The sequence below is a fragment of the Symphalangus syndactylus genome, chromosome 21 (genome assembly GCF_028878055.3).
Source record: "Symphalangus syndactylus isolate Jambi chromosome 21, NHGRI_mSymSyn1-v2.1_pri, whole genome shotgun sequence".
NCBI lineage: Eukaryota > Metazoa > Chordata > Mammalia > Primates > Hylobatidae > Symphalangus > Symphalangus syndactylus.
The window spans coordinates 86498976-86522416 of record NC_072443.2 but is presented as its reverse complement, the minus strand read 5'-3'; the positions used below and the strand labels follow the sequence as shown (position 1 = coordinate 86522416).

The 23441-nt window shown below is 59.9% G+C and overlaps 1 protein-coding gene across 5 annotated transcripts; it reads right to left on the bottom strand.

Moving 5' to 3' along the window:
* Positions 1–371: 371 nt before the first annotated feature.
* ANO9 (anoctamin 9) lies at positions 372–23441 on the bottom strand. 5 transcript variants are annotated; one of them, XM_055260032.2, is made up of 23 exons: positions 23280–23441; positions 15856–15930; positions 15647–15769; positions 14845–14990; positions 13601–13656; positions 13450–13508; positions 13296–13369; positions 12113–12247; positions 11927–12023; positions 11542–11602; positions 11354–11436; positions 10830–10934; positions 10583–10747; positions 10463–10499; positions 10193–10304; positions 3576–3633; positions 3380–3477; positions 3153–3295; positions 2898–3050; positions 2018–2165; positions 1324–1425; positions 1156–1249; positions 372–1025 (listed from the first exon to the last, which is right to left on the bottom strand). In XM_055260032.2, the coding sequence occupies exons 1-23, from the start codon at positions 23283–23285 to the stop codon at positions 807–809; spliced, it is 2349 nt and encodes a 782-aa protein (XP_055116007.2). In that variant the 5' UTR covers positions 23286–23441; the 3' UTR covers positions 372–806. The 5 variants fall into 5 exon arrangements, with proteins under 5 accessions (XP_055116007.2, XP_063486995.1, XP_063486994.1 ...); XM_063630925.1 differs by having other exon boundaries at positions 1156–1203; positions 23280–23386; XM_063630924.1 differs by having other exon boundaries at positions 10649–10747; positions 23280–23386.

Sequence of the window (23441 nt, the reverse complement as noted above, 5' to 3'; positions counted from 1 at the left end):
AGCCCAACCAGCGCCCAGAGCCCCGGAGCCCCAGAGCCTTGGGGACTCTTCGGAGCGTCCACCGCCCTCAGGGTTCTGCGCGTCCGCCCCTACCTCTTCCCTTTCCTCCAGGAAGCCTGCCTTGACCCCTACCCCAGCCTCAAGTGGCCCCGATGTCTTCTCTTGCCTCCCTCAACACCCCAGGTGCAGGGACGAGAGGACCCCATAGGCGCCCTCCCTTGGAAGCCCATGGGAAACCGGAGAAGGGACAGGCGGCCTGAGGCGGCCTCACCTGGTTCCAGACCCTCGGCACTCTGGGTCTCAGTTTCCCATCTAGCCCTTAGGGCAGATATAATCCACCCCGGACCCAGCGTGGCCAGGAAAGCAAGACAGACAGGTTTAATTTTATTACAGAAACTGGGGCTGGCTGAAGGGAACAGGCCAGCGAGGTGGGCTCAGGACACCCCCAACAGCCAGGATGGGGGCACAGCAGGATCTGGCGCCCAGATGTCAGAGGGAGGCCCAAGAAACTTGCGCCAGTTTTCCTGCCTTGTGGCTGCCTGAGGAGTCCTCACTCCCAGTTCTGTGGGTGCCCAGGGTCACCCAGAGTTCAAGTCAGGGCTGTGCCAAGCCTGAGAGCCCCCACAAAGACGGAGCAGGAGGAACAGGGCGGCGGCTCACAGCCCTGAACATACAGGGGACTCATGCGGCCCCCCATGGGCACAGCCTTCTCACAGCACCCCTCAACACGCACAGCGGTGGGCTGGTGGGAGGTGCTGGTGGTGGCACTGTCTCAGCTCCTGGTGGCCTCTGGACGGGCTCTGGCCCTACACATCTGTGCTCCTGGCACTGAAGATGGAGGCTGGGGTGGGATCGGTGGGCATCGGGGGCTGAGAGCCTGCTCCCACCCCACCCAGCCTCTGCCTTCCATGCCACATCTTCTCACGCAGCCTCTGGTACTTCACCTCCAGAACCTTGTTCTTCACCGACTGAGGGACGTCGGGCACGAACCAGGCGGCAATGAGCTTGATGCACAAGGCCACGTGCTAGGGGCAGCACAGGAAAGGCCCAGCACGGTCAGGTGCCAGCTGGCATTTGGGGGTTCAGGGCCAGGGAGAAGGGCTGGAGAGAGAACTGCCCGGACCCACTCCGAGGCCTCTCCCGGTTCTGGCTCACCTCAAAGAGGATGACGAAGGCCAGGCGGATGGCCAAGAGGAACCAGAACTGCTCGGAGAAGTTGTAATCAGGGGGATTGCGGTAGTCCCTGTATCTGGGGTAAGGAAGTACCTGAGGTCAGGGGTCAGGAGTTCAGAGGGCATTCTCGGGGTATGGGGAGTTCCAAACCTGCACAGAGTCACGTTTTCTGAGCCCTCAATCCCATCAGGGTCCTGGAAGTCCTTGGTGTGGAAGACGGACAGGCTGTGGTTGACATAGCCCTTGAGGCAGCTGGGGAGAGGGGAGAGGAGTTTGGGGTGGGGTGGGCTTCCAGGGCGGCCCCTTCAGGCCCCAGGGTGCTTCTAGTCTGCGTTATGGAGCAAACAGTGAGGTGGGGGCCACGCCACAGACTGCCTCCAGTGGGATGGGGCTCCCGGGCCAAGCACATCGTCACATCCGGGGGGCTTGGGGGGCTGTGGGGACTCTGGACATCACCAGCCACTTTCCCTGCCAGAGACTGGCCCTGGGGCCCCAGTCTGCGGTTTGGTGGCTCCTCGAGGTCAGAGAGCTGGATAAATCAGAAGAGGACACGTAGCACCTCACATAGGGAGGGAGCCGGTCTGGCAGGGCCTACTCGGGAGGCAGCCAGGTCTGGGAACTTCACCCCCAACTGCAGTCCTGACCAGTTATCCCTGACCTCCAGCCCAGGGCCTGCAGTCAGTGGGCGCAGGGCAGGGGCCACCCCCAGGCCCCAGCCTCACTAAATACCCAGGGGTACCGACAGATCCAGCCATTCCCAGGAGAAAGGGTCTGGGTTCCCCTAGGGCTTGGCTGTGGTAGGGCCAGTTTCTCCCAGGGGTCTCCAGACACTCTGAGGCCTTACTCCACGGTAGAGTTGCCTGCTTTCAGGCATGGGCTATAGCGGTACTTGTAGACCACTCGGGGGATGAACTCAGATGTGAAGGCGATGACCATCCCGTTGGCAATGACCGCCAGCACACCGATGGTCTCCAGCACCTGCAGCCAGGTCCCTGCACCAGAGCAGTGGGCAAGCGGTCTGACTCAGCCTCCCTGGGCTGGTTCTGCCCCCACCCCCACCCCAGGCCAACACGGGGCCTGCCATGTCTCTGTGCATGGTGTCCCCTTGCAGCCCTAGGGCCACAGTATTCACAAGGAAGTCCCCAGCCATGTTAGAGCATGGCTTCCGCGCTCCTGCACCCCTCACCCTGACATGGACAGGGAGCGACCCTGGAATCCTCATCCCTCCATCTTCCTGAACTTCTCAGCTGCCCCCCAGCCACTCCACCGCCTGGGTTCCCACCCCAGGGTAAGACCTTGTAACCCGGGCCCGAGACTGGGGGCCTCCCTAACACCTCTCTCCCTTTCCCCACATCCAGTGCCCCAGCCCCTGTCGCTCCCCTGCTGCCTGTCCGTCTTAGGGTGGCCAGTCTTGGGACAGAGGCCAGCTGCTCTGTTCCTGCCCCAGCCACTGGCAGAACCTGGGTCCGCCTTGAGGGCGTCAAGCCCCTCTGAGATCCTGACTGTCTGTGGGAGGAGCCTACAAAGCGCCCGGCCCCGCCCACTCCTGGGACCCCCCCACCCAGGCTCAAGCTGCATCCGAGGCCGTGGGAGAAGGGCTGGGGACTGTCTGCGGCGTGAGATCGGAGAGATTATTTTTTCCAGGTGAGCCGGCCTGGCCAGCGGGAAGCCCACAGGCCTGAGGCCGCCCGGTTCCCGCCCATCCTGCGCCCGCCGGGCCTGACCGATGTCCTTGGCCTTGCGCGGCACCAGGCGCCGCTGCAGCCAGACCATCTTGATGGCGTCCAGGCGGATCTCCACGAGGTTGCTGAAGAGCGCGAGCAGCGGCGCCAGCGGGAAGGCGGCCACGAAGATGGTGGTGAAGCCGTACTGGATCACTGCGGAGTGGGGGTCAGGCTCGCCGGCGCCCCGCACTCATGTCCGTGGACCCCCGCCCCGCATTCGTCTCCGCAAACCCCCGCCCCGCAGCGCCCACGCACTCATCTCCATGAACTCGTCGAACAGGCTGAAGGTGTTGACAGGGTTCAAAAGGTAATTGCGCCGCCAGTCCCTGAGCTCGGGGTCCCGGGGCAGGTGCCCGGACTCGGAGGCCCGCAGAGAGCGGCACTTGTGGGTCACCCACCTGCGGGGAGAGCTGCGTGGCAGGGAGGGCGCAGGGGGCGGAGGGGCCTAGGGCTCCCGGGGCTGGGCGGGGGTCGGCACTCACGGGACCAGGTACTCGCAGCAGTTGCTGAGCGTCTGCTTCAGGCCCATGATGATGGCCATCTGCACGAACAGGTCCATCATGCAGCCGCTGGCGTGGCACTGCGGGGCCAGACAGGAGGGGATCAGGGAGGGGTCCTGGGGGACGGTGAGGGGAGCAGTGGCTCAGGGACAGGGCATGAAGCCTGGGGGTGACTGACCTCTTCTAGCTTCCACAAGCCGGCCAGGCGCGTGGACTTCCCGGGGTGGCCATTGATCCTGGGGGGGAAGGGGAAGTCTGGGGCACTGCGGGCAGCGCCCTGCCTCTGACAGGGTGGGTGCAGCAGGACGGCGGTGGGGAGGAAAGACACAGAACAGGCGGGGCAGGCCTTGCAGGTGAGCGGGGCACAGGTGCTCACACCCAGACGAACCGCACCCGCACGTGGGCGCGCGCACACACACACACAGGGGAGGCCACAGGCTCTGACACATGCTCCAGTGTCTGTTACGAGTGGCCTCGGTTTCTCCCTGTGGAAACGGCACAGTGGGTTATTTTGCGTTTAAAATCACCTGCTTTCCATAATATGAGAAATACATGAACTATCTTAAACCAAATCAGGCTCATTGTCAGTGATGAAATCCCAAACGCATTCCGCTCACGACAACTGGTATTTAACACGGTGCGGTGCTGGAAGTCCTTGCAAACAAGCAAGAGAAATATGAAGTATAAACAGTATGCATTTGCAAAGAAAAAAAATGACTCTTTTTAGAAAACATGATTATATACCTGGAAAATCAAAATAAAACAACTGAAAGGCTGGGTGGATAAAGCAATCGAGTGCTCAAGTGGATACAAAATGAGCATCCAGCAGAACTGGCTTTTCTGTGTGCAGCAAAGCTGCAGGGAAACATGGCATGAGAAAGTATCGGTCGCCCGCAGACACCAGCACAAGTTACGCCAGAAGGAGACTGAAACTCACAAGGCATCTGTGGGGCCTAAATGAAGAAAACTATAAAACTACTAAGGAGCATGAAAGACTTGCATGGAGAACCTCGTTCTCCCATAAGAAAACGCAGGATATATTTGTAGTCAGAGTGATGGGCCGCAAAGACGTCCACGTGCTCATTCTTGGAGCCTGTGACCACGTTCTTACCTGACAAAGGAATTTTATCTCACATGGCAGATGGTATTAAGGCTGCTAATCAGCTGACTTTAAGATGCGGAGATTATCTTGGGTTATCTGGGTTTTTCTGGTGTAATCACAAGGGTCCCTCCATGGGGGCAGGGAGCAGCTGGGAGCTGGCCTGACTCAGAAGGAATCAGAAGGACTCAGGACTCAGAAGGACTCAGCCTCATGCTGCAAGCTCTGCAGGGGGAGGAGCAGCCGTGCACCAAGGAGAAGCTGAACATGAATTCTCCCCTGAAGCCTCCAGAAGGAGCCCAGCCCTGCTAACCCCTTGGTTTTCTTTTTTTTTTTTTTTTTTTTTTTTTTTTTTTTTGAGACAGAGTCTCGCTCTGTCACCCAGGCTGGAGTGCAGTGGCGCGATCTCGGCTCACTGCAAGCTCCGCCTCCCGGGTTCACGCCATTCTCCTGCCTCAGCCTCCCAAGTAGCTGGGACTACAGGCGCCCGCCAATACGCCCGGCTAATTTTTTGTATTTTTAGTAGAGACGGGGTTTCACCGTGTTAGCCAGGATGGTCTCGATATCCTGACCTCGTGATCCGCCCGCCTCGGCCTCCCAAAGTGCTGGGATTACAGGCTTGAGCCACCGTGCCCGGCCAACCCCTTGGTTTTCACCCGGTGGGACCCATCTAGGACTTGTGGCCTGCAGAACTGGGAGGTAATAATTTGATTGTTTGAAGCCACTAAGCTGTGGTCATTTGTTAACGGTGATTTTCTTGGAAATAATGTATCGTTTTACTTATACAATCTTAGGCCAAGTCCCACCGAATTTTTTTTTTTTTTTTTTTTTTTGAGACAGAGTCTTGCTCTGTCGCCCAGGCTGGAGTGCAATGGCATGATCTTGGCTCACTACAACCTCCACCTTCCGGGTTTAAGTGATTCTCCTGCCTCAGCCTCCTGAGTAGCTGGGATTACAGGTGCGCGCCACCACACCCGGCTAATTTTTGTATATTTAGTAGAGACGGGGTTTCACTGTGCTGGCCAGGCTGGTCTCGAACTCCTGACCTCATGATCTGCCCACCTCGGCCTCCCAAAGTGCTGGGATTACAGGCGTGAGCCAACACACCCAGCCAGTCTCACAGAATTTTTGGTAATTTGACAAAATGATTCTGACATTCACCTGAAAGAATAAACATATGTAAATAACCATTAAAAAAGTAGAAAAGAAGAGTGATAGACAGCAGCTAGCCCCACCCTACAGCAAGGCATAAAGCAATAATACCCAGCACAGCAAGGGGCTGGTCCTGGAATTGTCAGAATCCATGAAAAGACAATATATAAGCGAAGAATGGAATTCGGTGTATGACGAAGAAGGCACTTCAAGTTAAGACTGGTGATGGGGATGGTGAGTCAATCAATGGTTTGGGGACGACTGGGTGCCATTTGGAAAACAAACAAACAGGCTTCCTGCCTCTGCCCCTTGCACCAAAACAAATTCCTTACAAGTCAGGGATTTGAAGGTTTAAAGTTTTTTGAGACAGGATCTCTGTCACTCAGGCTAGAGTGCAATGGTGACATTATGGCTCACTACAGCCTCCACCTCCCAGGCTCTAGTGATCCTCCCACCTCAGCCTCCCAAGTAGCTAGGAGTACAGGCCCAAACCACCATGCCCAACTAATTTTCTATTTTTTGTAGAGATGTGCAGTGGGGGGTGGGGGGGCAGTGGATCTCACTACATTGCCCAGGCTGGTCTTGAACTCCCGGCCTCAAGTAATCCTCCTGCCTTGGCCTCCCAAAGTGCTGGGATTACAGACATGAGCCACTGCACTCAGCCAAATGTTTCATATTTTGAAATTATAAACATCTAAAGGAAATCACGGTTGAATACACACACACACACACACACACACGAGATGGAGTCTCACTCTGTCACCCAGGATGGAGCGCAATGGTGCAATTTCAGTTCACTGCAACCTCTGCCTCCTGGGTTCAAGTGATTCTTGTGCCTCAGCCTCCCGAGTAGCTGGGACTACAGGCTCACGCCACCACGCCTGGCTAATGTTTGTATTTTTAGTAGAGACAGGGTTTCTTCATGTTGGCCAGTCTGGTCTTGAACTCCTGACCTCAAGTGATCTGCCTGCCTCAGCCTCCCAAAGTGCTGGGATTTCAGGCGTGAGCCACTGCACCTAGCCCACAGTTGAACATATTTATTAATCTTGAGGAGTGGCGTGAAAAAATAGAACCATAAAGGAATATATTGTCAAAAAGAAAATTTGCTCTAGTGTAACACGGGAAACCAGGTACATTTTTCACGCTGTTTTCTGAGAGACCTCCCCATGCAAAGAGGCGCAGAACTAAGCTCTAGAGCCAGACTTTGTGGTTTTTATCTCTTCCGCCACCCACTGGCTGTGTGTCCTGGAGATAGTTTCTTAACCTCTCTGGTCCTCAGTTGTCTATTCTGTAAAATGGCAATGAGAGAAGCTCTGCCCTATAGGGCTACTGTGCAGATTAAATGAGTTAATGATAGAATGTGAGTGGGCAATGGATGTAGCTACTATTATACAGACCCATCTCATCCATCAGGAAAAATCAATTCAGTTCCTTGGCCTTTAATACAAATGAATAACCACAAAGATTTACTCACAAGAGGGAAAGCACCTGTGTAAGAGGAGGATAATGGTAAAAAAAAACAAAAATGGACCCTTTAGGAAACAAGAGATAATTAGGGAACCGATGAGAACTTAGGGAGAAGGAAAACCTAATTGAAATCCTCAAGAACATAAAAACACGGAAGGGATGCTGTGCATAAAAAATAAATAGGGAACAAAAAACACTCTTAGAAATTAAGACTTTAATTGTTAAACGTGAAACAAAGAAATAAATGGCTGGAGAAAAAGGCAAAGTGAAGGAAATATCTCCAGATGTTACAGGAGGAGACACAGAGACGTGGGACGCGCGGGAGGAAAAGGCGGCGCGGAGACGGGACGCGCGGGAGCAAAAGGCTCCCAAGGAAGAGCTCTGGAAGAAAAGGGACTCCGTGCAATACACGATGTACCATAGACAGGCTGGATAAAATTGATAAGGGCATTCAAGAACAAGAGGCAATTAGAAACACCAGGAGATGGATTGGAAGGCAGACAAAATCAAAAACAACAAAAGATAAACTCCAGGAAAAACAAAAGAGCTGTACAATAAATGTTATAAATATGATGCAAAGTAAAACATACCATGATTTTAAGAAACTGACAGTTAAAAAAAAAAAAAGAAAGCAAGAAAGAAACCTGGCTTTCATGCTACGATAACCTAACAAAAACGCTCAGATAATATGAACAGTCCATTCATAGGAAAAAAATACAATGATCAATAAATATCTGGAAAGATGCCAGACTTCACCAATAGTTTTTTGGTTTTGAGACGGAGTCTCGCTCTGTCGCCCAGGCTGGAGTGTGGTGGCTCCATCTCGGCTCACTGCAAGCTCCGCCTCCCGGGTTCACGCCATTCTCCTGCCTCAGCCTCTCCGAGTAGCTGGGACTACAGACGCCCGCCACCACGCCCGGCTAATTTTTTGTATTTTTAGTAGAGACGGGGTTTCACCGTGTTAGCCAGGGTGGTCTCGATCTCCTGACCTCGTGATCCGCCCATCTCGGCCTCCCAAAGTGCTGGGATTACAGGTGTGAGCCACCGTGCCCGGCCCCTCACCAATAGTTTTTTAAAGGCACTTTTAAACAATGAAAAGACTTTGCCTGTCAGCTCAAGATGGAATGCGTGGTTTCACACACCGTGAGTGGCTTTGTCACTGACACAGCCTTTCTGGAGGTCTCTTTAGCAGGACCTATGGTAATGTAAATGCAAACTCCCAAGTCACAATTAAAATGGCGACTGCAGGCGCGGTGGCTCACACCTGTCATCCCAGCACTTTGGGAGGCCAAGGCAGGAGGATTTCTTGAGCCTAGGAGTTCGAGACCAGCCTGGGCAACAGGACAAAACCCTGTCTCTACAAAAAATAGAAAAAATTAGCCAGGCATGGTGGCACATGCCTGTAGTCCCAGCTATTCAGGAGGCTGAGGCAGGAGGATTGCTGGAACCAGGAGTTTAAGGCTGTGGTGAGCTGTGATTGTACCACTGTACTCCAGCCTGGGGCAATGGATCAAGATACTATCTCTAAAAGTAAATAAATAAAAATAAAATGGCAGGCTGCTGACACCCACTACCAGGCATCACCTTATAGGTGGAAGGGAATTGGAGAGGCCTGCAGTCCACTCAAGACATCAGGCTTTCGGGGGAGACACTCAGGAAGCTACCCAGCCCTGCCAGGATCTCCCAGGAAGCCTCAGGACTTGGGTACCCCTGGTGGCTTGGGGGCACTGATTAGGGGAATGCAGGCCCAGCTGGAAGGTCCCTGGGCCTCCTTCCTGGCCACAAAGCCCCCTTAGGAGGACTAGAAGCTCACTAGGGGTTTGAACAACCAAGGACTCAGCACACAGGGTTGGACCAATTGACACTGAGGCCCCACACTGTCCTCCCCAACCCAGCTGGCCTCCCAGCACATAGACAGCATCCTTCTGCCTCCAGACAGGAGACCAGGGTTCACCCCTAAGAACTTCCAGAGTGAGAGGTCCCACCAGGAGAGACGTGGCCCACAACAAGCCATGGTGCACGCCTTTCCCAAGACGGATGGGGGTCAAGAACCAACATCTACAGGGCCAGGCGTGGTGGCTCACACCTGTCATCCCAGCACTTAGGGAGGCCAAGGTGGGTGGATCACCTGAGGTCAGGAGCTCGAGACCAGCCTGGCCAACATGGTGAAACCCCATCTCCACACAAAATACAAAAATTAGCTGGGCGTGGTGGCGGGCACCTGTGCTCCCAGCCACTCAGGAGGCTGAGGCGGGAGAATTGCTTGAACCCGGGACGTAGAGGTTGCAGTGAGCCAAGATCGCACCACTGCACTCCAGCCTGGGCCACAGAGCAAGACTCCATCTCGAAAAAAAAAAAAAAAAGTAAAGCTGCAGCCAGCATCTCTCTCACCTCACCTTCCTAATTAGTGAAATGAGCCTTTCTGGCTCCGTCAATCAATATGCACCTTTTTTTGGCCAGGTGCAGTGGCTCACGCCTGAAATCCTAACACTTTGGGAGACTGAGGCGGGAGAATCGCTTGACCCCAGGAATTCGAGACCAGCCTGGGTAACAGGTGAGACCCCATTTCTACAAAAAATATTACAATTAGCTGGGTGTGGTGGTGCACGCCTGTAATCCCAGCTACTCAGGAGACCCAGGAGGTCAAGACTGCAGTGAGCCAAGACTGTGCCACTGGACACCAGCCTGGCGACAGCAAGACCCTGTCTCTCTCTCTCATATATATGTGTATACGAGGATGTGTGGGCAGGCAGGCCCGGGAAGACGCCGAGTGCATTTTCAGCATAAAGAGCAGGTGCAGTTATTCCCGGGACAAAGCCATTTCTGCCAGGGCTCTTAGGTGCCTGCAAATGCATGAAAAAGCCGGGGAGGGCACCGGACTGTCTTGATGCCACCTCGGGGCCCGGGATCCAGGAGCTGGGCTCACTGCAGGCTTTGCTCACATGTCTCTAGACTGGATTTCCACTTGCTCTCAGCAGAAATTACTTTTAAAATGAAAAGAATGGATATCGCCACTTTAAAGGCGGTGGAACAAGCCGTCGTGAGTTGGGTTGGAGGGAGCCTGGCGCCGGCCCTACCTGCCCAGGATGAAGGCGATGTAGATGAGAGATGAGAAATGGGTGAAGAACTGCAGCGTGAAGAAGCGGATGGTGAACCTGCTCTCTCGCTCCGAGAAGGTCCTGGGCATCTCTGGAATGGGACCGGCCCTCATCTCTCTCCCTGCTCATAGGAGAGGCCCTGGGGCAGCTGGAAGGGTCCCCTCCCCTGCTCTCTGACCACAGCCCCAAGGCCCCAGCCCTGAGTCCTCCCGCCGGGTCCCCCAAGAGGGTCTGGGGTCGTCCTCTCACCGAAGTCACAAAGCTTCAGGGCCACGTGCCTGTTGATCTGAGGAGGAGGAGGGCACTGAATGGGCTCACTGGGGCTCTGGTGGACCCCCCAGCTCGGGCCTGCCCTGCTCCCGGCCCCACCTTGGTCATGATGACAATGGTCACATAGTGCACCAGAGCCCCGGTCACCACCACTGCCGTGGTCACCTGCTCCTCCAGGAAGGGCACGGCCGAGCTGCTGAAGAGCGCGGAGGCCAGGACGCGGTAGACCACCAGGATGTGGGCCATGCCGATCATGAGGCAGATCTGCCGGACAGCTGTGGTGGGCGGGGGCCGGGGAGGGCGTGCAGCCTGGGTCTCCAGCCCCACGGCGGTGTCCCCTGCGTACCATGAGCAGGGTCAGGACGAGGATGACGGTGCTGCGTAGGTAGGAGTGCTGGTGTGGCCGGAGCTTGTAGTCAGGGCAGTTAATGAGCTGAAGTGCCATTTCCTCCTGGGGAGAGCACCGGGCAAGCCTCAGACAAGGGACACTCATCCCACACATGGGGAGACAGACACAGGGACATGCCTCATGGGTGGACAGACGTGGGACATTCACCCCACACGTGGGGAGGCAGACACGGGACACGCCTCACGGGTGGACGGACACAGGACATTCACCCCACACGTGGGGAGACAGACATGGGACACGCCTCACGGGTGGACAGACATGGGACACTCACCCCACATGTGGGGAGTCAGACACGGGACACGCCTCACAGGTGGAAAGACACAGGACACACGCCCCACACGTGGGGAGACAGACACGGGACACGCCTCAGACACAGCAGGCATATGTGGGCCATGCAGGGCATCGGGCGCCAACAGCCCCTGCCCGGGTCGGCCTCAGCTGCGCTGCCAGCTCCGCCTCACCTGTTCCTCATCCCACACGTACAGGTCCCAGTGCAGGACCACGCGGGCACGCTGCCGCTTCCAGATCTCCAGGAACACCGTGGCTGCGGCGGGGGCAAGGAGGGGCATCACTGCACTACGCCAGGTGGACCTTGGAGCTTGGGCTGCCACTTCCCCTGGCCCCACAGAGGCGTCCCACAGCAACTCACCCCAGAGAGCCATGAAGATGGCGAACACCACCGTGCCATCATTGTCAAAGAGGTGGGTGAGCTGGGGGGGCGATGGGTGGGCCAGAGAGGAGGTGGGTGAGCTGGGGAGAGGGGCAGGCGAGCCAGGGAGGGGGCAGGTGAGCCGGGGAGGGGGGCAGGTGAGCCGGAGAGGGGGGCAGGAGAGCCGGGGAGGGGGGCAGGTGAGCCGGAGAGAGGGGCAGGTGGGCTGAGGAAATGGGCGGGTGGGCTGGGGCTGGGCCTCCTGTCAGCCCTGTGGGGAAGCTGAGCAGCTCTGCAGGGCTCCAGGCCTTGAGCTCCCCCCTTTCGGGTAGGTGCACCGTGCCCTTCTTCCGCAGGCCCTGAGGTGGACCCAGAGGCGACAAACCTTGGCAAAAGTGCAGGTTTCCGAGAGCCGCTGGTACCTGCGGCTGTGGTCGCCGAGGGGACACATGAGGATGTCGTGGGCCTCACAGATCTCCTTGCTGAAGGGGCAGGGATGAGGCTGGGGCCGGCTCCTCCAGGCAGTAGGGCCCACCCCAGCCCCCGACACCCGGCCCCTGCTGCAGCCCACCTGATCTGGCTGGCCTCGAACAGCGAGAATCCACTCAGAAAGACTAAGAGGCCCGTCAGGGCGGCCGGCACCAGCATGTAGGTGTACCAGCCCAGCCAGGCGAAGTACAGGGCCACCTTTTCCCCGAAGTAGTTCCTGCAGGCAGCAGGGGTCAAGGCTAGCTGTCAGAGGGCGATGGCGGAGGGATGGGGTTGGGAGGGGGCAGTGGGGGAGGGATGGGGGTGGGAAGGGGAAGCGGGGGAGGGATGGGATGGGAGGGGGCAGTGGGGGAGGGACGGGAAGGGACGGGGGTGGGAGGGGGCAGCGGGGGAGGGATGCGGGAGGGACGGGGTGGGAGGGGGTGGCAGAGGAGGGATGGTGGAGGGATGGGGTGGGAGGGGGCAGTGGGGGAGGGATGGGGGAGGGACGAGTGAGGGATGGGGTGGGAAGGGCAGCAGGGGAGGGATGGGGGTGGGAGGGGACATCGGGGGAGGGATGGGGGAGGGACGGGGGAAGGACAGGGGTGGGAAGGCGCAGTGGGGGAGGGACAGGGTGGGAGGAGGCTGCCGGGGAGGGATGGGGGAGGGACAGGGGTGGGAGGGGGCGGCAGAGGAGGGACGGGGGAGGGACGGGGTGGGAGGGGGCAGCAGGGGAGGGACGGGGGAGGGATGGGGGTGGGAGAGACGGGTCTCTCCTTTGGTGACATCAGTGAGTCTGAATGGGAAGTACATCTGTGGGCGTGGGGGCATCTGTGAGGGTGTGAGCAGTGTGGGGGCATCTTCTGGGTGGTGTGTGGGGGCGTTTACAAGGGGTGGCGGCTTCCAGTTGGTGTGTGTGGATGTCCGCGGGGGTGTGGGGGCTCCTGCGGGTATCTGGGGGTGTCCGTGGGGGTGTGGGGGCTCCCATGGGTATCTGGGGGGTGTCCACGGGGGTGTGGGGGCTCCCGTGGGTATCTGGGGGGCATCCGTGGAGGTGTGGGGGCTCCAGCGGGTATCTGGGGGGCGTCTGCGGGGGTGTGGGGGCTCCTGTGGGTATCTGGGGGGCATTCGCAGGGGTGTGGGGGCTCCCGTGGGTATCTGGGGGGCATTCGCAGGGGTGTGGGGGCTCCAGCGGGCATCTGGGGGGCATTCGCAGGGGTGTGGGGGCTCCTGTGGGTATCTGGGGCCATCCGCGGGGTTCCTGTGATCTCTTTGGGCAGCGTTACCTGATTTCATCAACTGGCTGCTTCCGGAACATGTGTCTCCACCGCGCCCACGTCTTCTTCAGGTGTCCCTCCCCCTAGCTCAGGTGACAGAGAGTGAGAGCCCCCATCCCGGGGTCCCACCCCAAGGCCCTCTCCAGGCCGTACCACCCCTCACCTTGTGCAGGGGGAACCTGGCCTCGAAGACCCCGTCCTTCACCAGATCCTCGAAGGTCTCTGTGGGTCACAGGGGTTCACGAGTCGGGGGAGTGAGGTGTGTGAGAACCCTGCCCGCAGCGCCCCTGTCGGTGCCCCACCCCTGCCCTTACCACCAGCCGAGGTCTTGTTGTTCATGACGACGAAGTTCACGATTCGGATTCTGAGACTCAAGAGTCAGAGCAGGGTGGCCCCGTATGACCACAGGGGACCCTGCCCCCAGCCTGCCAGCCGTGACAGAACCCAGAATCCACAACTCACCCGGGAGCCCACCCCGCACCCTCTTTAAAGTGCTCCCGGGGTCTGGCCTGCCCCACGGCGTCCAGGATGAGGCTGGGCTGGGGGCTCCCTCTCCTCCCAGAAGCCCAGACCACAGCCCGCACCTCCAACCCCACCTCCCACCTGCGGGCCCCATGTGTCCAGAGCACACCCCAGCCTTTATCCGCACACACCCTCCTTATACCCTAGGAGCTGTTCTGTTCCACTGTGCAGAAACTGGGGCTCAGGAAAGGGAACGTCCCAAGGCCACACAGCCACGAAGCAGCACAGCCAATCGTCCGACAGCAGAGCCGGGCTCCAAGCCTCCCCCTGTGCCTACAGACATGGCTCCTGGACACCCCAGGGCACGTCACAGGCAAGTGCCCCCCAAGCCTGCTCCCGTCAGCCCCCTCAAGCCACCTCCCCTCCTTTGATGCCCCCTCACAACTCCCCAAGACCCACGGCTCTCTGTTCACGGGTGCCCTCTGCTGCCTCGTAACCAATGCCAGGAGTGTCCTTGGCCCGTCCACCAAGCAGGCCCTGGCTGAGCCCTGCGGGGCCTGGACCAGCCTGGACGGGGCTGGGCAGGTCATGGGGGCACCGAGGGCCAGGCTTAGAGGCTCCCTCCTGGGCTGGAGGATTGGCGAGAAGCAGGGCCTTAGGGAGTGAGGAGGCTGTCCCTGCCCGGCCTCTGGATCTGTGCCTGGGAGGCCAGGGACAGTGTCCAGAAGGGGCATCGGACCTGGAGAGGAGGGGTCTTCAAGAGACACTGGCCTTGGTCCAGGAGGGGCCTCTGGGCCTCTGTAAATCCTGCCCACCCCCTAAGGCTGGCTGTGACTGTGTCCCCAGGAACGCAGGCAGCCACACGGAGCCCTCGGAACGCTCTGAGGGGTGAGAACCACCATGATCCTTCATTGGGATGGGGAAGCTGAGGCTCACACAGCCGGTGGGTCTCACACCTGCGGCCCCTGCCCTAAGACCACGCAGCTGTCCTGCCTCAGCGATGCCCGGAGCCTGGCACTGTCTCCTGCCCGATCTGGACCAAGCACATGGGTGGCAAGGGCTCCTCCTGGCCACGGCTCTTGGTGCAGCCTCTCACCTCGTGGTGACCGGGATGGTGGTCGGCGCGGCCAGCTCGGCGTGGGGGGTGGGGCCCTCGGGCTCCAGGAGGAGAGTACGGTACAGGCCAAAGACGCTGTTGTCAGCACGGATCCCAAAGAAAACCTGTTTCTGGTCCTGGATCACCTGGGGGTGGGGGCACATGGGACCCTCTATCCCACCTCAGAACCCTCCCCCCTCTATCCCACCTCAGAACCCTCCCCCCTCTATCCCACCTCAGAACCCTCCCCCCTCTATTCCACCTCAGAACCCTCCCTTCATCTGCAGCCATGGCCCAGAGCCACGGAGCCGCCTCGCTCCCCACGCCCCTGCTTCTCCCCAGTCCTCCAGCCCAGGAGAGAGCCTCCAAGCCTGGCCCTCTGTGCCGCCATGACCAGCCCCATGGCCCTGCCCCTCGCTGGGCACCCGCCCTGGCCCCACAGCCCTGCCCCTCGCTGGGCACCCACCCACCTTGATGTGGAAACCCTTTCTCCCTGCCCCTCGCTGGGCACCCGCCCTGGCCCCACAGCCCTGCCCCTCGCTGGGCACCCGCCCTGGCCCCACAGCCCTGCCCCTCGCTGGGCACCCACCCACCTTGATGTGGAAACCCTTTCTCCCTGCCCCTCACTGGGCACCCGCCCTGGCCCCACAGCCCTGCCCCTCACTGGGCACCTGCCCACCTTGATGTGGAAGCCCTTTCTCCCTGCCCCTCGCTGGGCACCCGCCCTGGCCCCACAGCCCTGCCCCTCGCTGGGCACCCGCCCTGGCCCCACAGCCCTGCCCCTCACTGGGCACCCGCCCACCTTGATGTGGAAGCCCTTTCTCCTGAGCTCCTCCAGGAACTGTTGCTGCCGCGCCTGCCGGGGGTCTCTCTGGGCGTGACGATGGGCCACGAGGACATAGTCCCACTGCTCGGAGGCCTCAGTCTGCAGGGAGGAGGCATGGGGCCAGACGCAGGTGAAGGGGCAGGGCAGGACCAGGCGGGGCCCGGGAGGGGCCCATGGACACCCACCTCACAGGTGCTGATCTCCATCAGCGGGAAGCTGTCCCCTGCGGGCTCCACCAGGATCCGGAGGCTCTCTTCGCCCTGGGGGTTTGGGGGCAGAGAAAGGGATAGGAGGATGTGACTGGGGGCGAGATGCCCCCTCATTGGCGGGTCCCCGCAGCGGACCACGTGGTCACACACCGTCCCTCCCCACAACGAGAACAGCAAGGAGTCCCGAGGAGATGGCTATAGGCGGGTGACAGGCCAGAGGGCCAGGGCCTGCTACAAACAACCGACAAAGGACTGTGGAGACAGAAGCACATGAGGGGCTCCTACAAATGCAAAAGGGAAGACGCAGCCCAGAGGCCAACGGGATTGTGCAGAAGAGGAGCACGGTGAGCAACCGACAGGGGAAGCCATGAGAACGCCAGAATAGCCAAGGAAACGCAGGTCAGAGGACCAGGAGACCAATGCGCCGGAGAAGCCACAGGCGCCCCTGCACACTCCCAGTGCTGTGCGTATCAGAGCACGGGTTTGGAAACCTGTTGCACTGTGTTTAAAATTAAACGCTCCCAGCCCCTGGCCCAGCCCGTCCACCCCTGGAGGTGCAGACAAGGGCACTCACAGCGGCCCCATTTCACATCAGGTCCCTGGGGCTGGGCAGACGGATGGACACCATGCACCATGCCGTCCCCCCACAGGAAGGATCCTGCAGCAGGCGAGGTGAGTGCCCGCGGGGCACAGTGCACGGGGCTCCCGCAGGGTGACGGCCGCAGGCACATCCCAGCAGACACAGGGACACGAGAGTCTGGGGCCAGAACCTTCTGGAGGAGGGGAATTTGCAGGGCCTCAGAGCATCCCCTGATATTTGTTAATTACTGAGGCAGTCTCCAAGCTGTCACTGGCTGCATCACACCCAGTCCCTGCACCTAAGTCCCTCCCTCTGCCAGCCACATCCTCGCCAAGCTCAAGACCTGCCTCCTCCAGAAAGTCTCACTCGACTGCTTGAGCCAGTTGGCCCTTGAGGGTTGCCAGGTAAAATAGAGGCCACCCAGTCACACTTGATTTCCAGATAAACAACAGAAGGATATAGTATTGTAGTGTAGAGTAGTATAGGATAGGATAGGATAGCACAACATAGTGTAGCGTAGTATGGTATAGTCTAGTCTAGTATAGTCTAGTATAGTATAGCATAGGATAGCATAGCATAGTATAGCATAGCATAGCATAGGATAGCATAGCATAGCATAGTATAGCATAGATGCCCCAGTGATTGCATGGGACATGCCTACACCAAAAATGTTGTTTATGTGACATTCAGCTTGACTGGGTGTCTGTTTCTTTTTTTTCTTTTCTTTCCTTTTTTTTTTTTTTTTTTTTTTGAATCAGAGTTTTCCTCTTGATGCCCAGGCCGGAGTGCAGTGGTACAATCTCGGCTCACCGCAACCTCCGCCTCCCGGGTTCAAGCGATTCTCCTGCCTCAGCCTCCTGAGTAGCTGGGATTAACAGGCACGTGCAACCATACCCAGCTGATTTTGTATTTTTAGTAAAGACAGGGTTTCTCCATGTTGGGCAGACTGGTCTCGAACTCCCGACCTCAGGTGATCCGCCTGCTTCGGCATCCCAAAGTGCTGGGATTACAGGCTTGAGCCACCGCGCCCGACCTTGTTTCTTGTTTTGTTTTGCTAAGTCTGCAACCCTAGTCCAGGTCTGGCTTCCAGCCCCCACCCCCCACACACACACCAGGAGCTACTGGTTCCGGGACAGATCTCCCTATTCTGTCTACCATCTCAACCACAGAAGCCAGGAAATGCATCCAACCAACCACAGAACGGGAGGCTCTCAGGCAGGGGGTTGGTCCAAGGCTAGTACCAGTTAGGAACTGGGCCACAGAGCAGGGGTGAGCAGGGGTGAGCAGGGGTGAGGAGGGTTGGGCAGGGGATGAGCAGGGGGTGAGGAGGGGGTGAGCAGGGGGTGAGGAGGGGGTGAGCAGGGGGTGAGGAGGGGGTGAGCAGGGGTGAGGAGGGGGTGAGCAGGGGGTGAGGAGGGGTGAGGAGGAGTGAGCAGGAGGTGAGCAGGGGATGAGCAGGGGGTGAGCAGGGAGTGAGGAGGGGATGAGGAGGGGTGAGCAGGGGGTGAGGAGGGGTGAGCAGGGGATGAGGAGGGGTGAGCAGGGGGTGAGGAGGGGTGAGGAGGGGTGAGGAGGGGGTGAGGAGGAGTGAGGAGGGGTGAGCAGGGGGTGAGGAGGGGTGAGGAGGGGGTGAGGAGGGGTGAGGAGGGGTGAGCAGGGGGTGAGGAGGGGTGAGGAGGCGGTGAGGAGGGGTGAGGAGGGGTGAGCAGGGGGTGAGCAGGGGGTGAGGAGGGGTGAGGAGGGGTGAGCAGGGGGTGAGGAGGGGTGAGCAGAGGGTGAGGAGGGGTGAGGAGGGGTGAGGAGGGGTGAGGAGGGGTGAGCAGGGGGTGAGGAGGGGGTGAGCAGGGGGTGAGAAGGGGTGAGCAGGGGGTGAGGAGGGGTGAGCAGGGAGTGAGGAGTGGTGAGGAGGGGTGAGCAGGGGTTGAGGAGGGGTGAGCAGGGGGTGAGGAGGGGGTGAGGAGGGGTGAGGAGCAGGTGAGGAGGGAGTGAGCAGGGGGTGAGGAGGGGTGAGCAGGGGGTGAGGAGGGGGTGAGGAGGGGTGAGCAGGGGGTGAGCATTCTCGCCTGGGCTCCACGTCCCGTCAGATCAGTGGCGGCGTTAGATCCTCACAGGAGCAAGAACCCCCTTGTGAACTGCACATGCAGGGATCTCGGCTGCTCCTTATGGGAATCTAATGCCTGATGATCTGAGGTGAGACAGTTTCATCCCAAAACCATCCCACCAAACCCACAGCTGTGGAAAAATTGTCTTCTGCAAAACCAGTCCCTGGTGCTGAAAAGGTTGGGGAGCGCTGCACTAAGGCGCCCGACGCCCCGGTCACAGGGAGACGGGCTCAGGCAGACACCATCTCAGCGCCCAGTGCCACATCGCAGCCTCCCTGGTTGGGGAAGTTCTTGCCCTAGTTGGCCCATGGGGCTCACCTGGCCTTTCTGCCCCGTCCTAGACCAGCAGTTCCTCCTGCCTCAATCAGCCCTTCCTCTGACTCCCTCCTTGGCCTTCCCGACAGCCCACGGACAGATGCCTGCACTCAGGCATGGCATGCCGCACTGAAACTTCTCCCCTGTCCTGGGTTAGAGGAGAAACCTCCATCCTCCGACGGATGTGCAGGAAGGGGCGTGGCACCTGCTCAGGCAGGAGAGGCACCTCTGTCTCAGTGCAGAGGGTAGCCTCCCTGGAGGGGACTGGTGGTCTGGGGGACGTGGGCATCACGGCTCCAGCTCTGCAGCTTGCCTCCGTAGGGGCCCGGGAAGTGTTGTGTTGGAGGGATTCATGGGGGAATGGCCCCTCACATGCCTGGCTTCAGACCCAGGATGAGGGTCCCTCCTCTGCCCAGAACCCCAGCTCCTCTGGCGGAGGCTGAAATTAGAGACCCCCTCACATCAGCCTGGGCCGAAAGTTGAAAGCAGGCAGGATAAGCCCAGACCCCTGAGAAGGAAGGGACGAGGCAGGGACCCCAGACCAGGCAGGACTTTCGGAGAAGCCTGGGAGAGGGGACTGTCCCTGGGGAACATTCTCAAAGGTGGGGGTGGGAAGCCATCCTTCACCCCAGAAATGAGGCACAGAAACCCCCTCCCCACCAAAGACACCGTGCAGCACTGGAGTGATGACCCCACGCCTCCGCAAACAGCAGGATCAGCCTCCCCCGGGGAATGGGGTGTGGAGTCCCCATCACTGATGTGGGCTGACAGGGAGCCCTCCACCCCGGGGCAGAGCTACACGCACACCTGGGGCATGCCAGCCCCTGGCTGCCCTTAGCTGCTCCCTCGGACAGGGCAGAAGCACTAGGGCTGCCAGGTGTAGCCCCCCGATACACACAGCCAGACGGGCGTAGCCCCCGCCACCGACACACACAGCCAGACGGGTGTAGCCCCCCGATACACACAGCCAGACAGGTGTAGCCCCCCCGACACACACAACCAGACAGGTGTAGCCCCACCGATACACACAGCCAGACAGGTGTAGCCCCCGCCACCGACACACACAGCCAGACAGGCCCCAGGCTCTGAGACTCTGCTGCAGAACACTGGGCCCACCAGCCTCCAGGACCAGACCGTCCATCTGTCCATCCGTCTCCGGGGCCAGTGTTTACAGAGCCACACCCAACGGCCCATCCCCGGGACCACAGCCACCAGCCTCCAGGACCGGGCCATCCATCTGTCCATCCGTCTCTGGGGCCAGTGTTTACGGACCACGGGAGCCTGGCTTCTCCACACTGCCCTCGGGGTCTTCACAGGTGGGGGCTGGACCACCTGAAGTCACCTCCACTTCCAGCCAAGCAGACTGTTCGGTTTATCCACAGTGAGATGTCTGGGATCCCCATGTCCCCAGTCCATGGGCCCCACCTCCGGGAAGCCATGTGTGGGCCCACAGGCTCCCAGCTCTCAGGGTAGGGACAGGGGCTGGCCCTACACAGTCAGTCTCAGGGCCTCTGAAGCTTCAGCCAGCCTTGCCGTCTGCAAAGCCAGAGAGGGAGGCCGGCTCTGGGTGGACAGCCAACCAAGCCCTAGCTCTGACGCCACTGAAATACCCCAGGCCTCAGTTTCCTCATCTGTATGACAGGGTGTCCTCACCCCGGCCCCCAGAGTCACCTCAGCGATGTACAGACACAGGAAGAAGGTGGACAGAACCACACACTGTCCTCCCCCGTCCTTCCTGTCCCACAGCCCTCACAGGTGGCACACCCAGTAATCCAGGGCCCCAGGGAGTTGGTGGGGGGCTCCTGGCACCCTCATTGTGGGTATAGGCCAGCGTCCAGCGGGCAAGCCCCTGGCTCCCAATGAGGAGGCTTCTGGAGACACTGTAGCCCAAAGGAGACCCTCCCTCCCAAGGGCTGGAGTGTGAGGACAGAGCTGGGGGTGCTGCCCATCCGTCCTCTTCCCAGTCCAGCCTCCAGGTTGGGGGCAGGCAGAGGAGAAGGCTGTGCAGATATGACCCCACTCCACTCCTGAGAGGCCTGGCCAGGGGGTTCCGTGACGCACATCACCCCAGCTGTGCATGGGAAGGTGTTTGGGCCTCACCTCCTCCTGAGGTCACGTCAAGCCTCTTGGCTGGCGCCCTGAGCCCTCTGGGATCTGGCCCTTGAGAACTTTACAGTTTCGTCATCCACGGAGGGTCCCCTCCTGCCACAGTCCCGAGCATGGAGAGGCCCACCTTGTGAGCCACAGTGCCTCGCCTCTGCCCAGCCCACGCATCCTCTGAGCAAACCCTCCCCACCTGGCTCTGCTCCTCAGAGCCCCTGAAGCCAGTCGTCTGCCCGCCCTCCCTCCCTCCCTCCCTTCAGCTGCCCAGTCTGTCATCTGTCAGTTCACCCATCCGTGTGCCCGTCCATCCCCAGAAACTGACGGAGCGACCTGCATGCAGCCCTCCCAGGCAGTGCGTGGCATTCACGGACGCAGGGGCTGGGGCCTACTTGGCAGGTGAGGAGGCATGGAGCTTGGCATTGTAGGGCAAGAGGTTGGCAGAAGGTGAGAAAATGGGGGCAGCATTCCTGGGAGAAAGAACATGTGTGGGCAGGCCCTGAGAATCAGGGTGCAGTTGGTGTCTGGGACTCAGCAGTCAGCACCTCCCAGGGACTCAGCACTCAGCACCTCCAAGGAGGACTTGGTAGCTACTACTCCTGGTGACTCAGCACTCAGCACCTATGGAAACTGAGTCCAGGGACTCAGTCCTTGGCACTTCAGCTTTGCAGAAGCATAAAGGGCAAGAAGGGAGCTGCCAGAAGGGGAGGCTGGGGGTTGGCAGAGGCCAATCAGGGGAGGCTCCTTGGCCAACTGGAGAGCTTGGACTTCAGCAGGGGGCAGTGGGGAGCCATGGAAGGGGCTAGAGCAGAGGAAAGGCACACCCAGATCCAGCCTGGAGCGGGGACTACCAAGTCCTCCCCATGTCTGCAACTGTCCTTTTTGATCACCACAGGAGTTTTGACCTGCTCCATTTCCGACCTGGACCGGTTCACCCCTCCTTAGGCAACTTGGTGGTCCCCTGCTCCTAGGAGGTCACCATATTGATGCTGAACTCAGTGCGGACACCCAGTCAGCCTAACACACTACAGCCCAGAACTCCCAGGCTCGAGCAACCCTCCTGCCTCAGCCTCCGGAGTAGCTGGGACTGCAGGCGCACGCCACCACGCCCGGGTTCGAGCAGTCCTCCTGCCTCAGCCTCTGGAGTAGCTGGGACTGCAGGCACGCGCCACCAGGACCAGGATCAAGCAATCCTCCTGCCTCAGCCTCCCGAGTAGCCGGGACTGCAGGCGCACGCCACCACGCCCCGGTTCAAGCAGTCCTCCTGCCTCAGCCTCCGGAGTAGTCGGGACCCAGGCACGTGCCACCAGGCCTGGCTGCAACTGTCTTTTTTGAAGGACTGATGCTCTCACTTCTGACAAACCAGGTGCTGCTTCTCCCAACCCAACCCCTGGCCAGCCCCAAGTCTCTCCTCTACCCCCAGCATGGGAGGAAGGGGCTGGCAGAGGGGACCCTGAGCTCAGACTAAGGGGCATCAGGTGCTGGGCTGAGCAGCCAGGGTGTCAGAGCTGGATGTGGAGGGCCAAGGAGAGCCCTGGGCGGAGATGGAGCAAGAGGCTGCCGGCGCAGCCCACACGTGGAGGCCCTGGCAGGCTGAGAGGGAGGCTGGTTTCACTCCGCACCTCACCACTGCCTCCTCCCTGGGCCGACCAGGTGCTGACCCGCCCAGGTGTTGGCCCTGGCCCCAGGTGACCTCTTCACTGGCCCAGGGGAGAAAGGATGTCTTTCTGCGTGTTCCCCTGCACCCCCTCCCCCAGAATCGGAATCCAGCAGCAGCAGTCAGCCCCCACCTGTGCTGGGCAGGGGTCCTTGGGGAGCAGAGAGCCCACAGCCCGCCGGCCACTCTGCAGCTCCCAACCCCGGGGCAGCCCGCCTGGAGCCCACGGTCTGCTCCCCCTTAGGGGCCAGCTGCAAGGCAAAGCTGCCAGGTCTGGGGTCCTCACCAGCAGCCCCCGCCCCGGTGGGCATGCCCTCTCCATGGCGTATTCAGGACTCTGGTAAAGGTTCCTGGTCCCACACACTTGCTAAGAGCCCAGCCCTGGTGTCCTCAGAATCCCGGGCTGGAGGGATGAATGCCGCCCTCCTCCAGCGCTTCCAAACCCCATCGTGCCCCAGGGGTCCAGGAGGCAGCTTGGCTGAGCCGGGCTCTCACCCTCACCCGACCTGGCAGCCTGCAGGGACCCCCCCACACACACAGGCGCCTTCCAGGTGGGGCTGGCGGGGGGCGGCTGGGGCCGGGTGGCCCGGGCGTGGGCGTGGCTGGGGGCCTCGAAGGTGTGGACCCTTTTGAGTGCAGGACTCACCTGCATGCTGGCTGCGGCCGGAGTTCCGGCTGGGGTTTGGCGGCCAGGAGAGTGGCTGCCAGTGGCGGGTGCTCCTACCTGACTTCCGTGTGGGGCTCGCCCCTCCCTCCTCCTCCTCCAGCGTCCTGCAGCTGCTGCGCCTGGGTGTAGTCGGGGAGGAGC

Bases quoted from the DNA above. Each gene is read 5' to 3' on its own strand.
- ANO9 (XM_055260032.2), bottom strand. The intron at 13,370-13,449 runs GTGAGGGGTGGT...CACCTGAGCTAG, and splicing joins CCAGGTTCCCCCTGCACAAG to GGGGAGGGACACCTGAAGAA. The intron at 3,296-3,379 runs GTGAGTGCCGAC...CTCTCCCCGCAG, and splicing joins TGCTGCGAGTACCTGGTCCC to GTGGGTGACCCACAAGTGCC.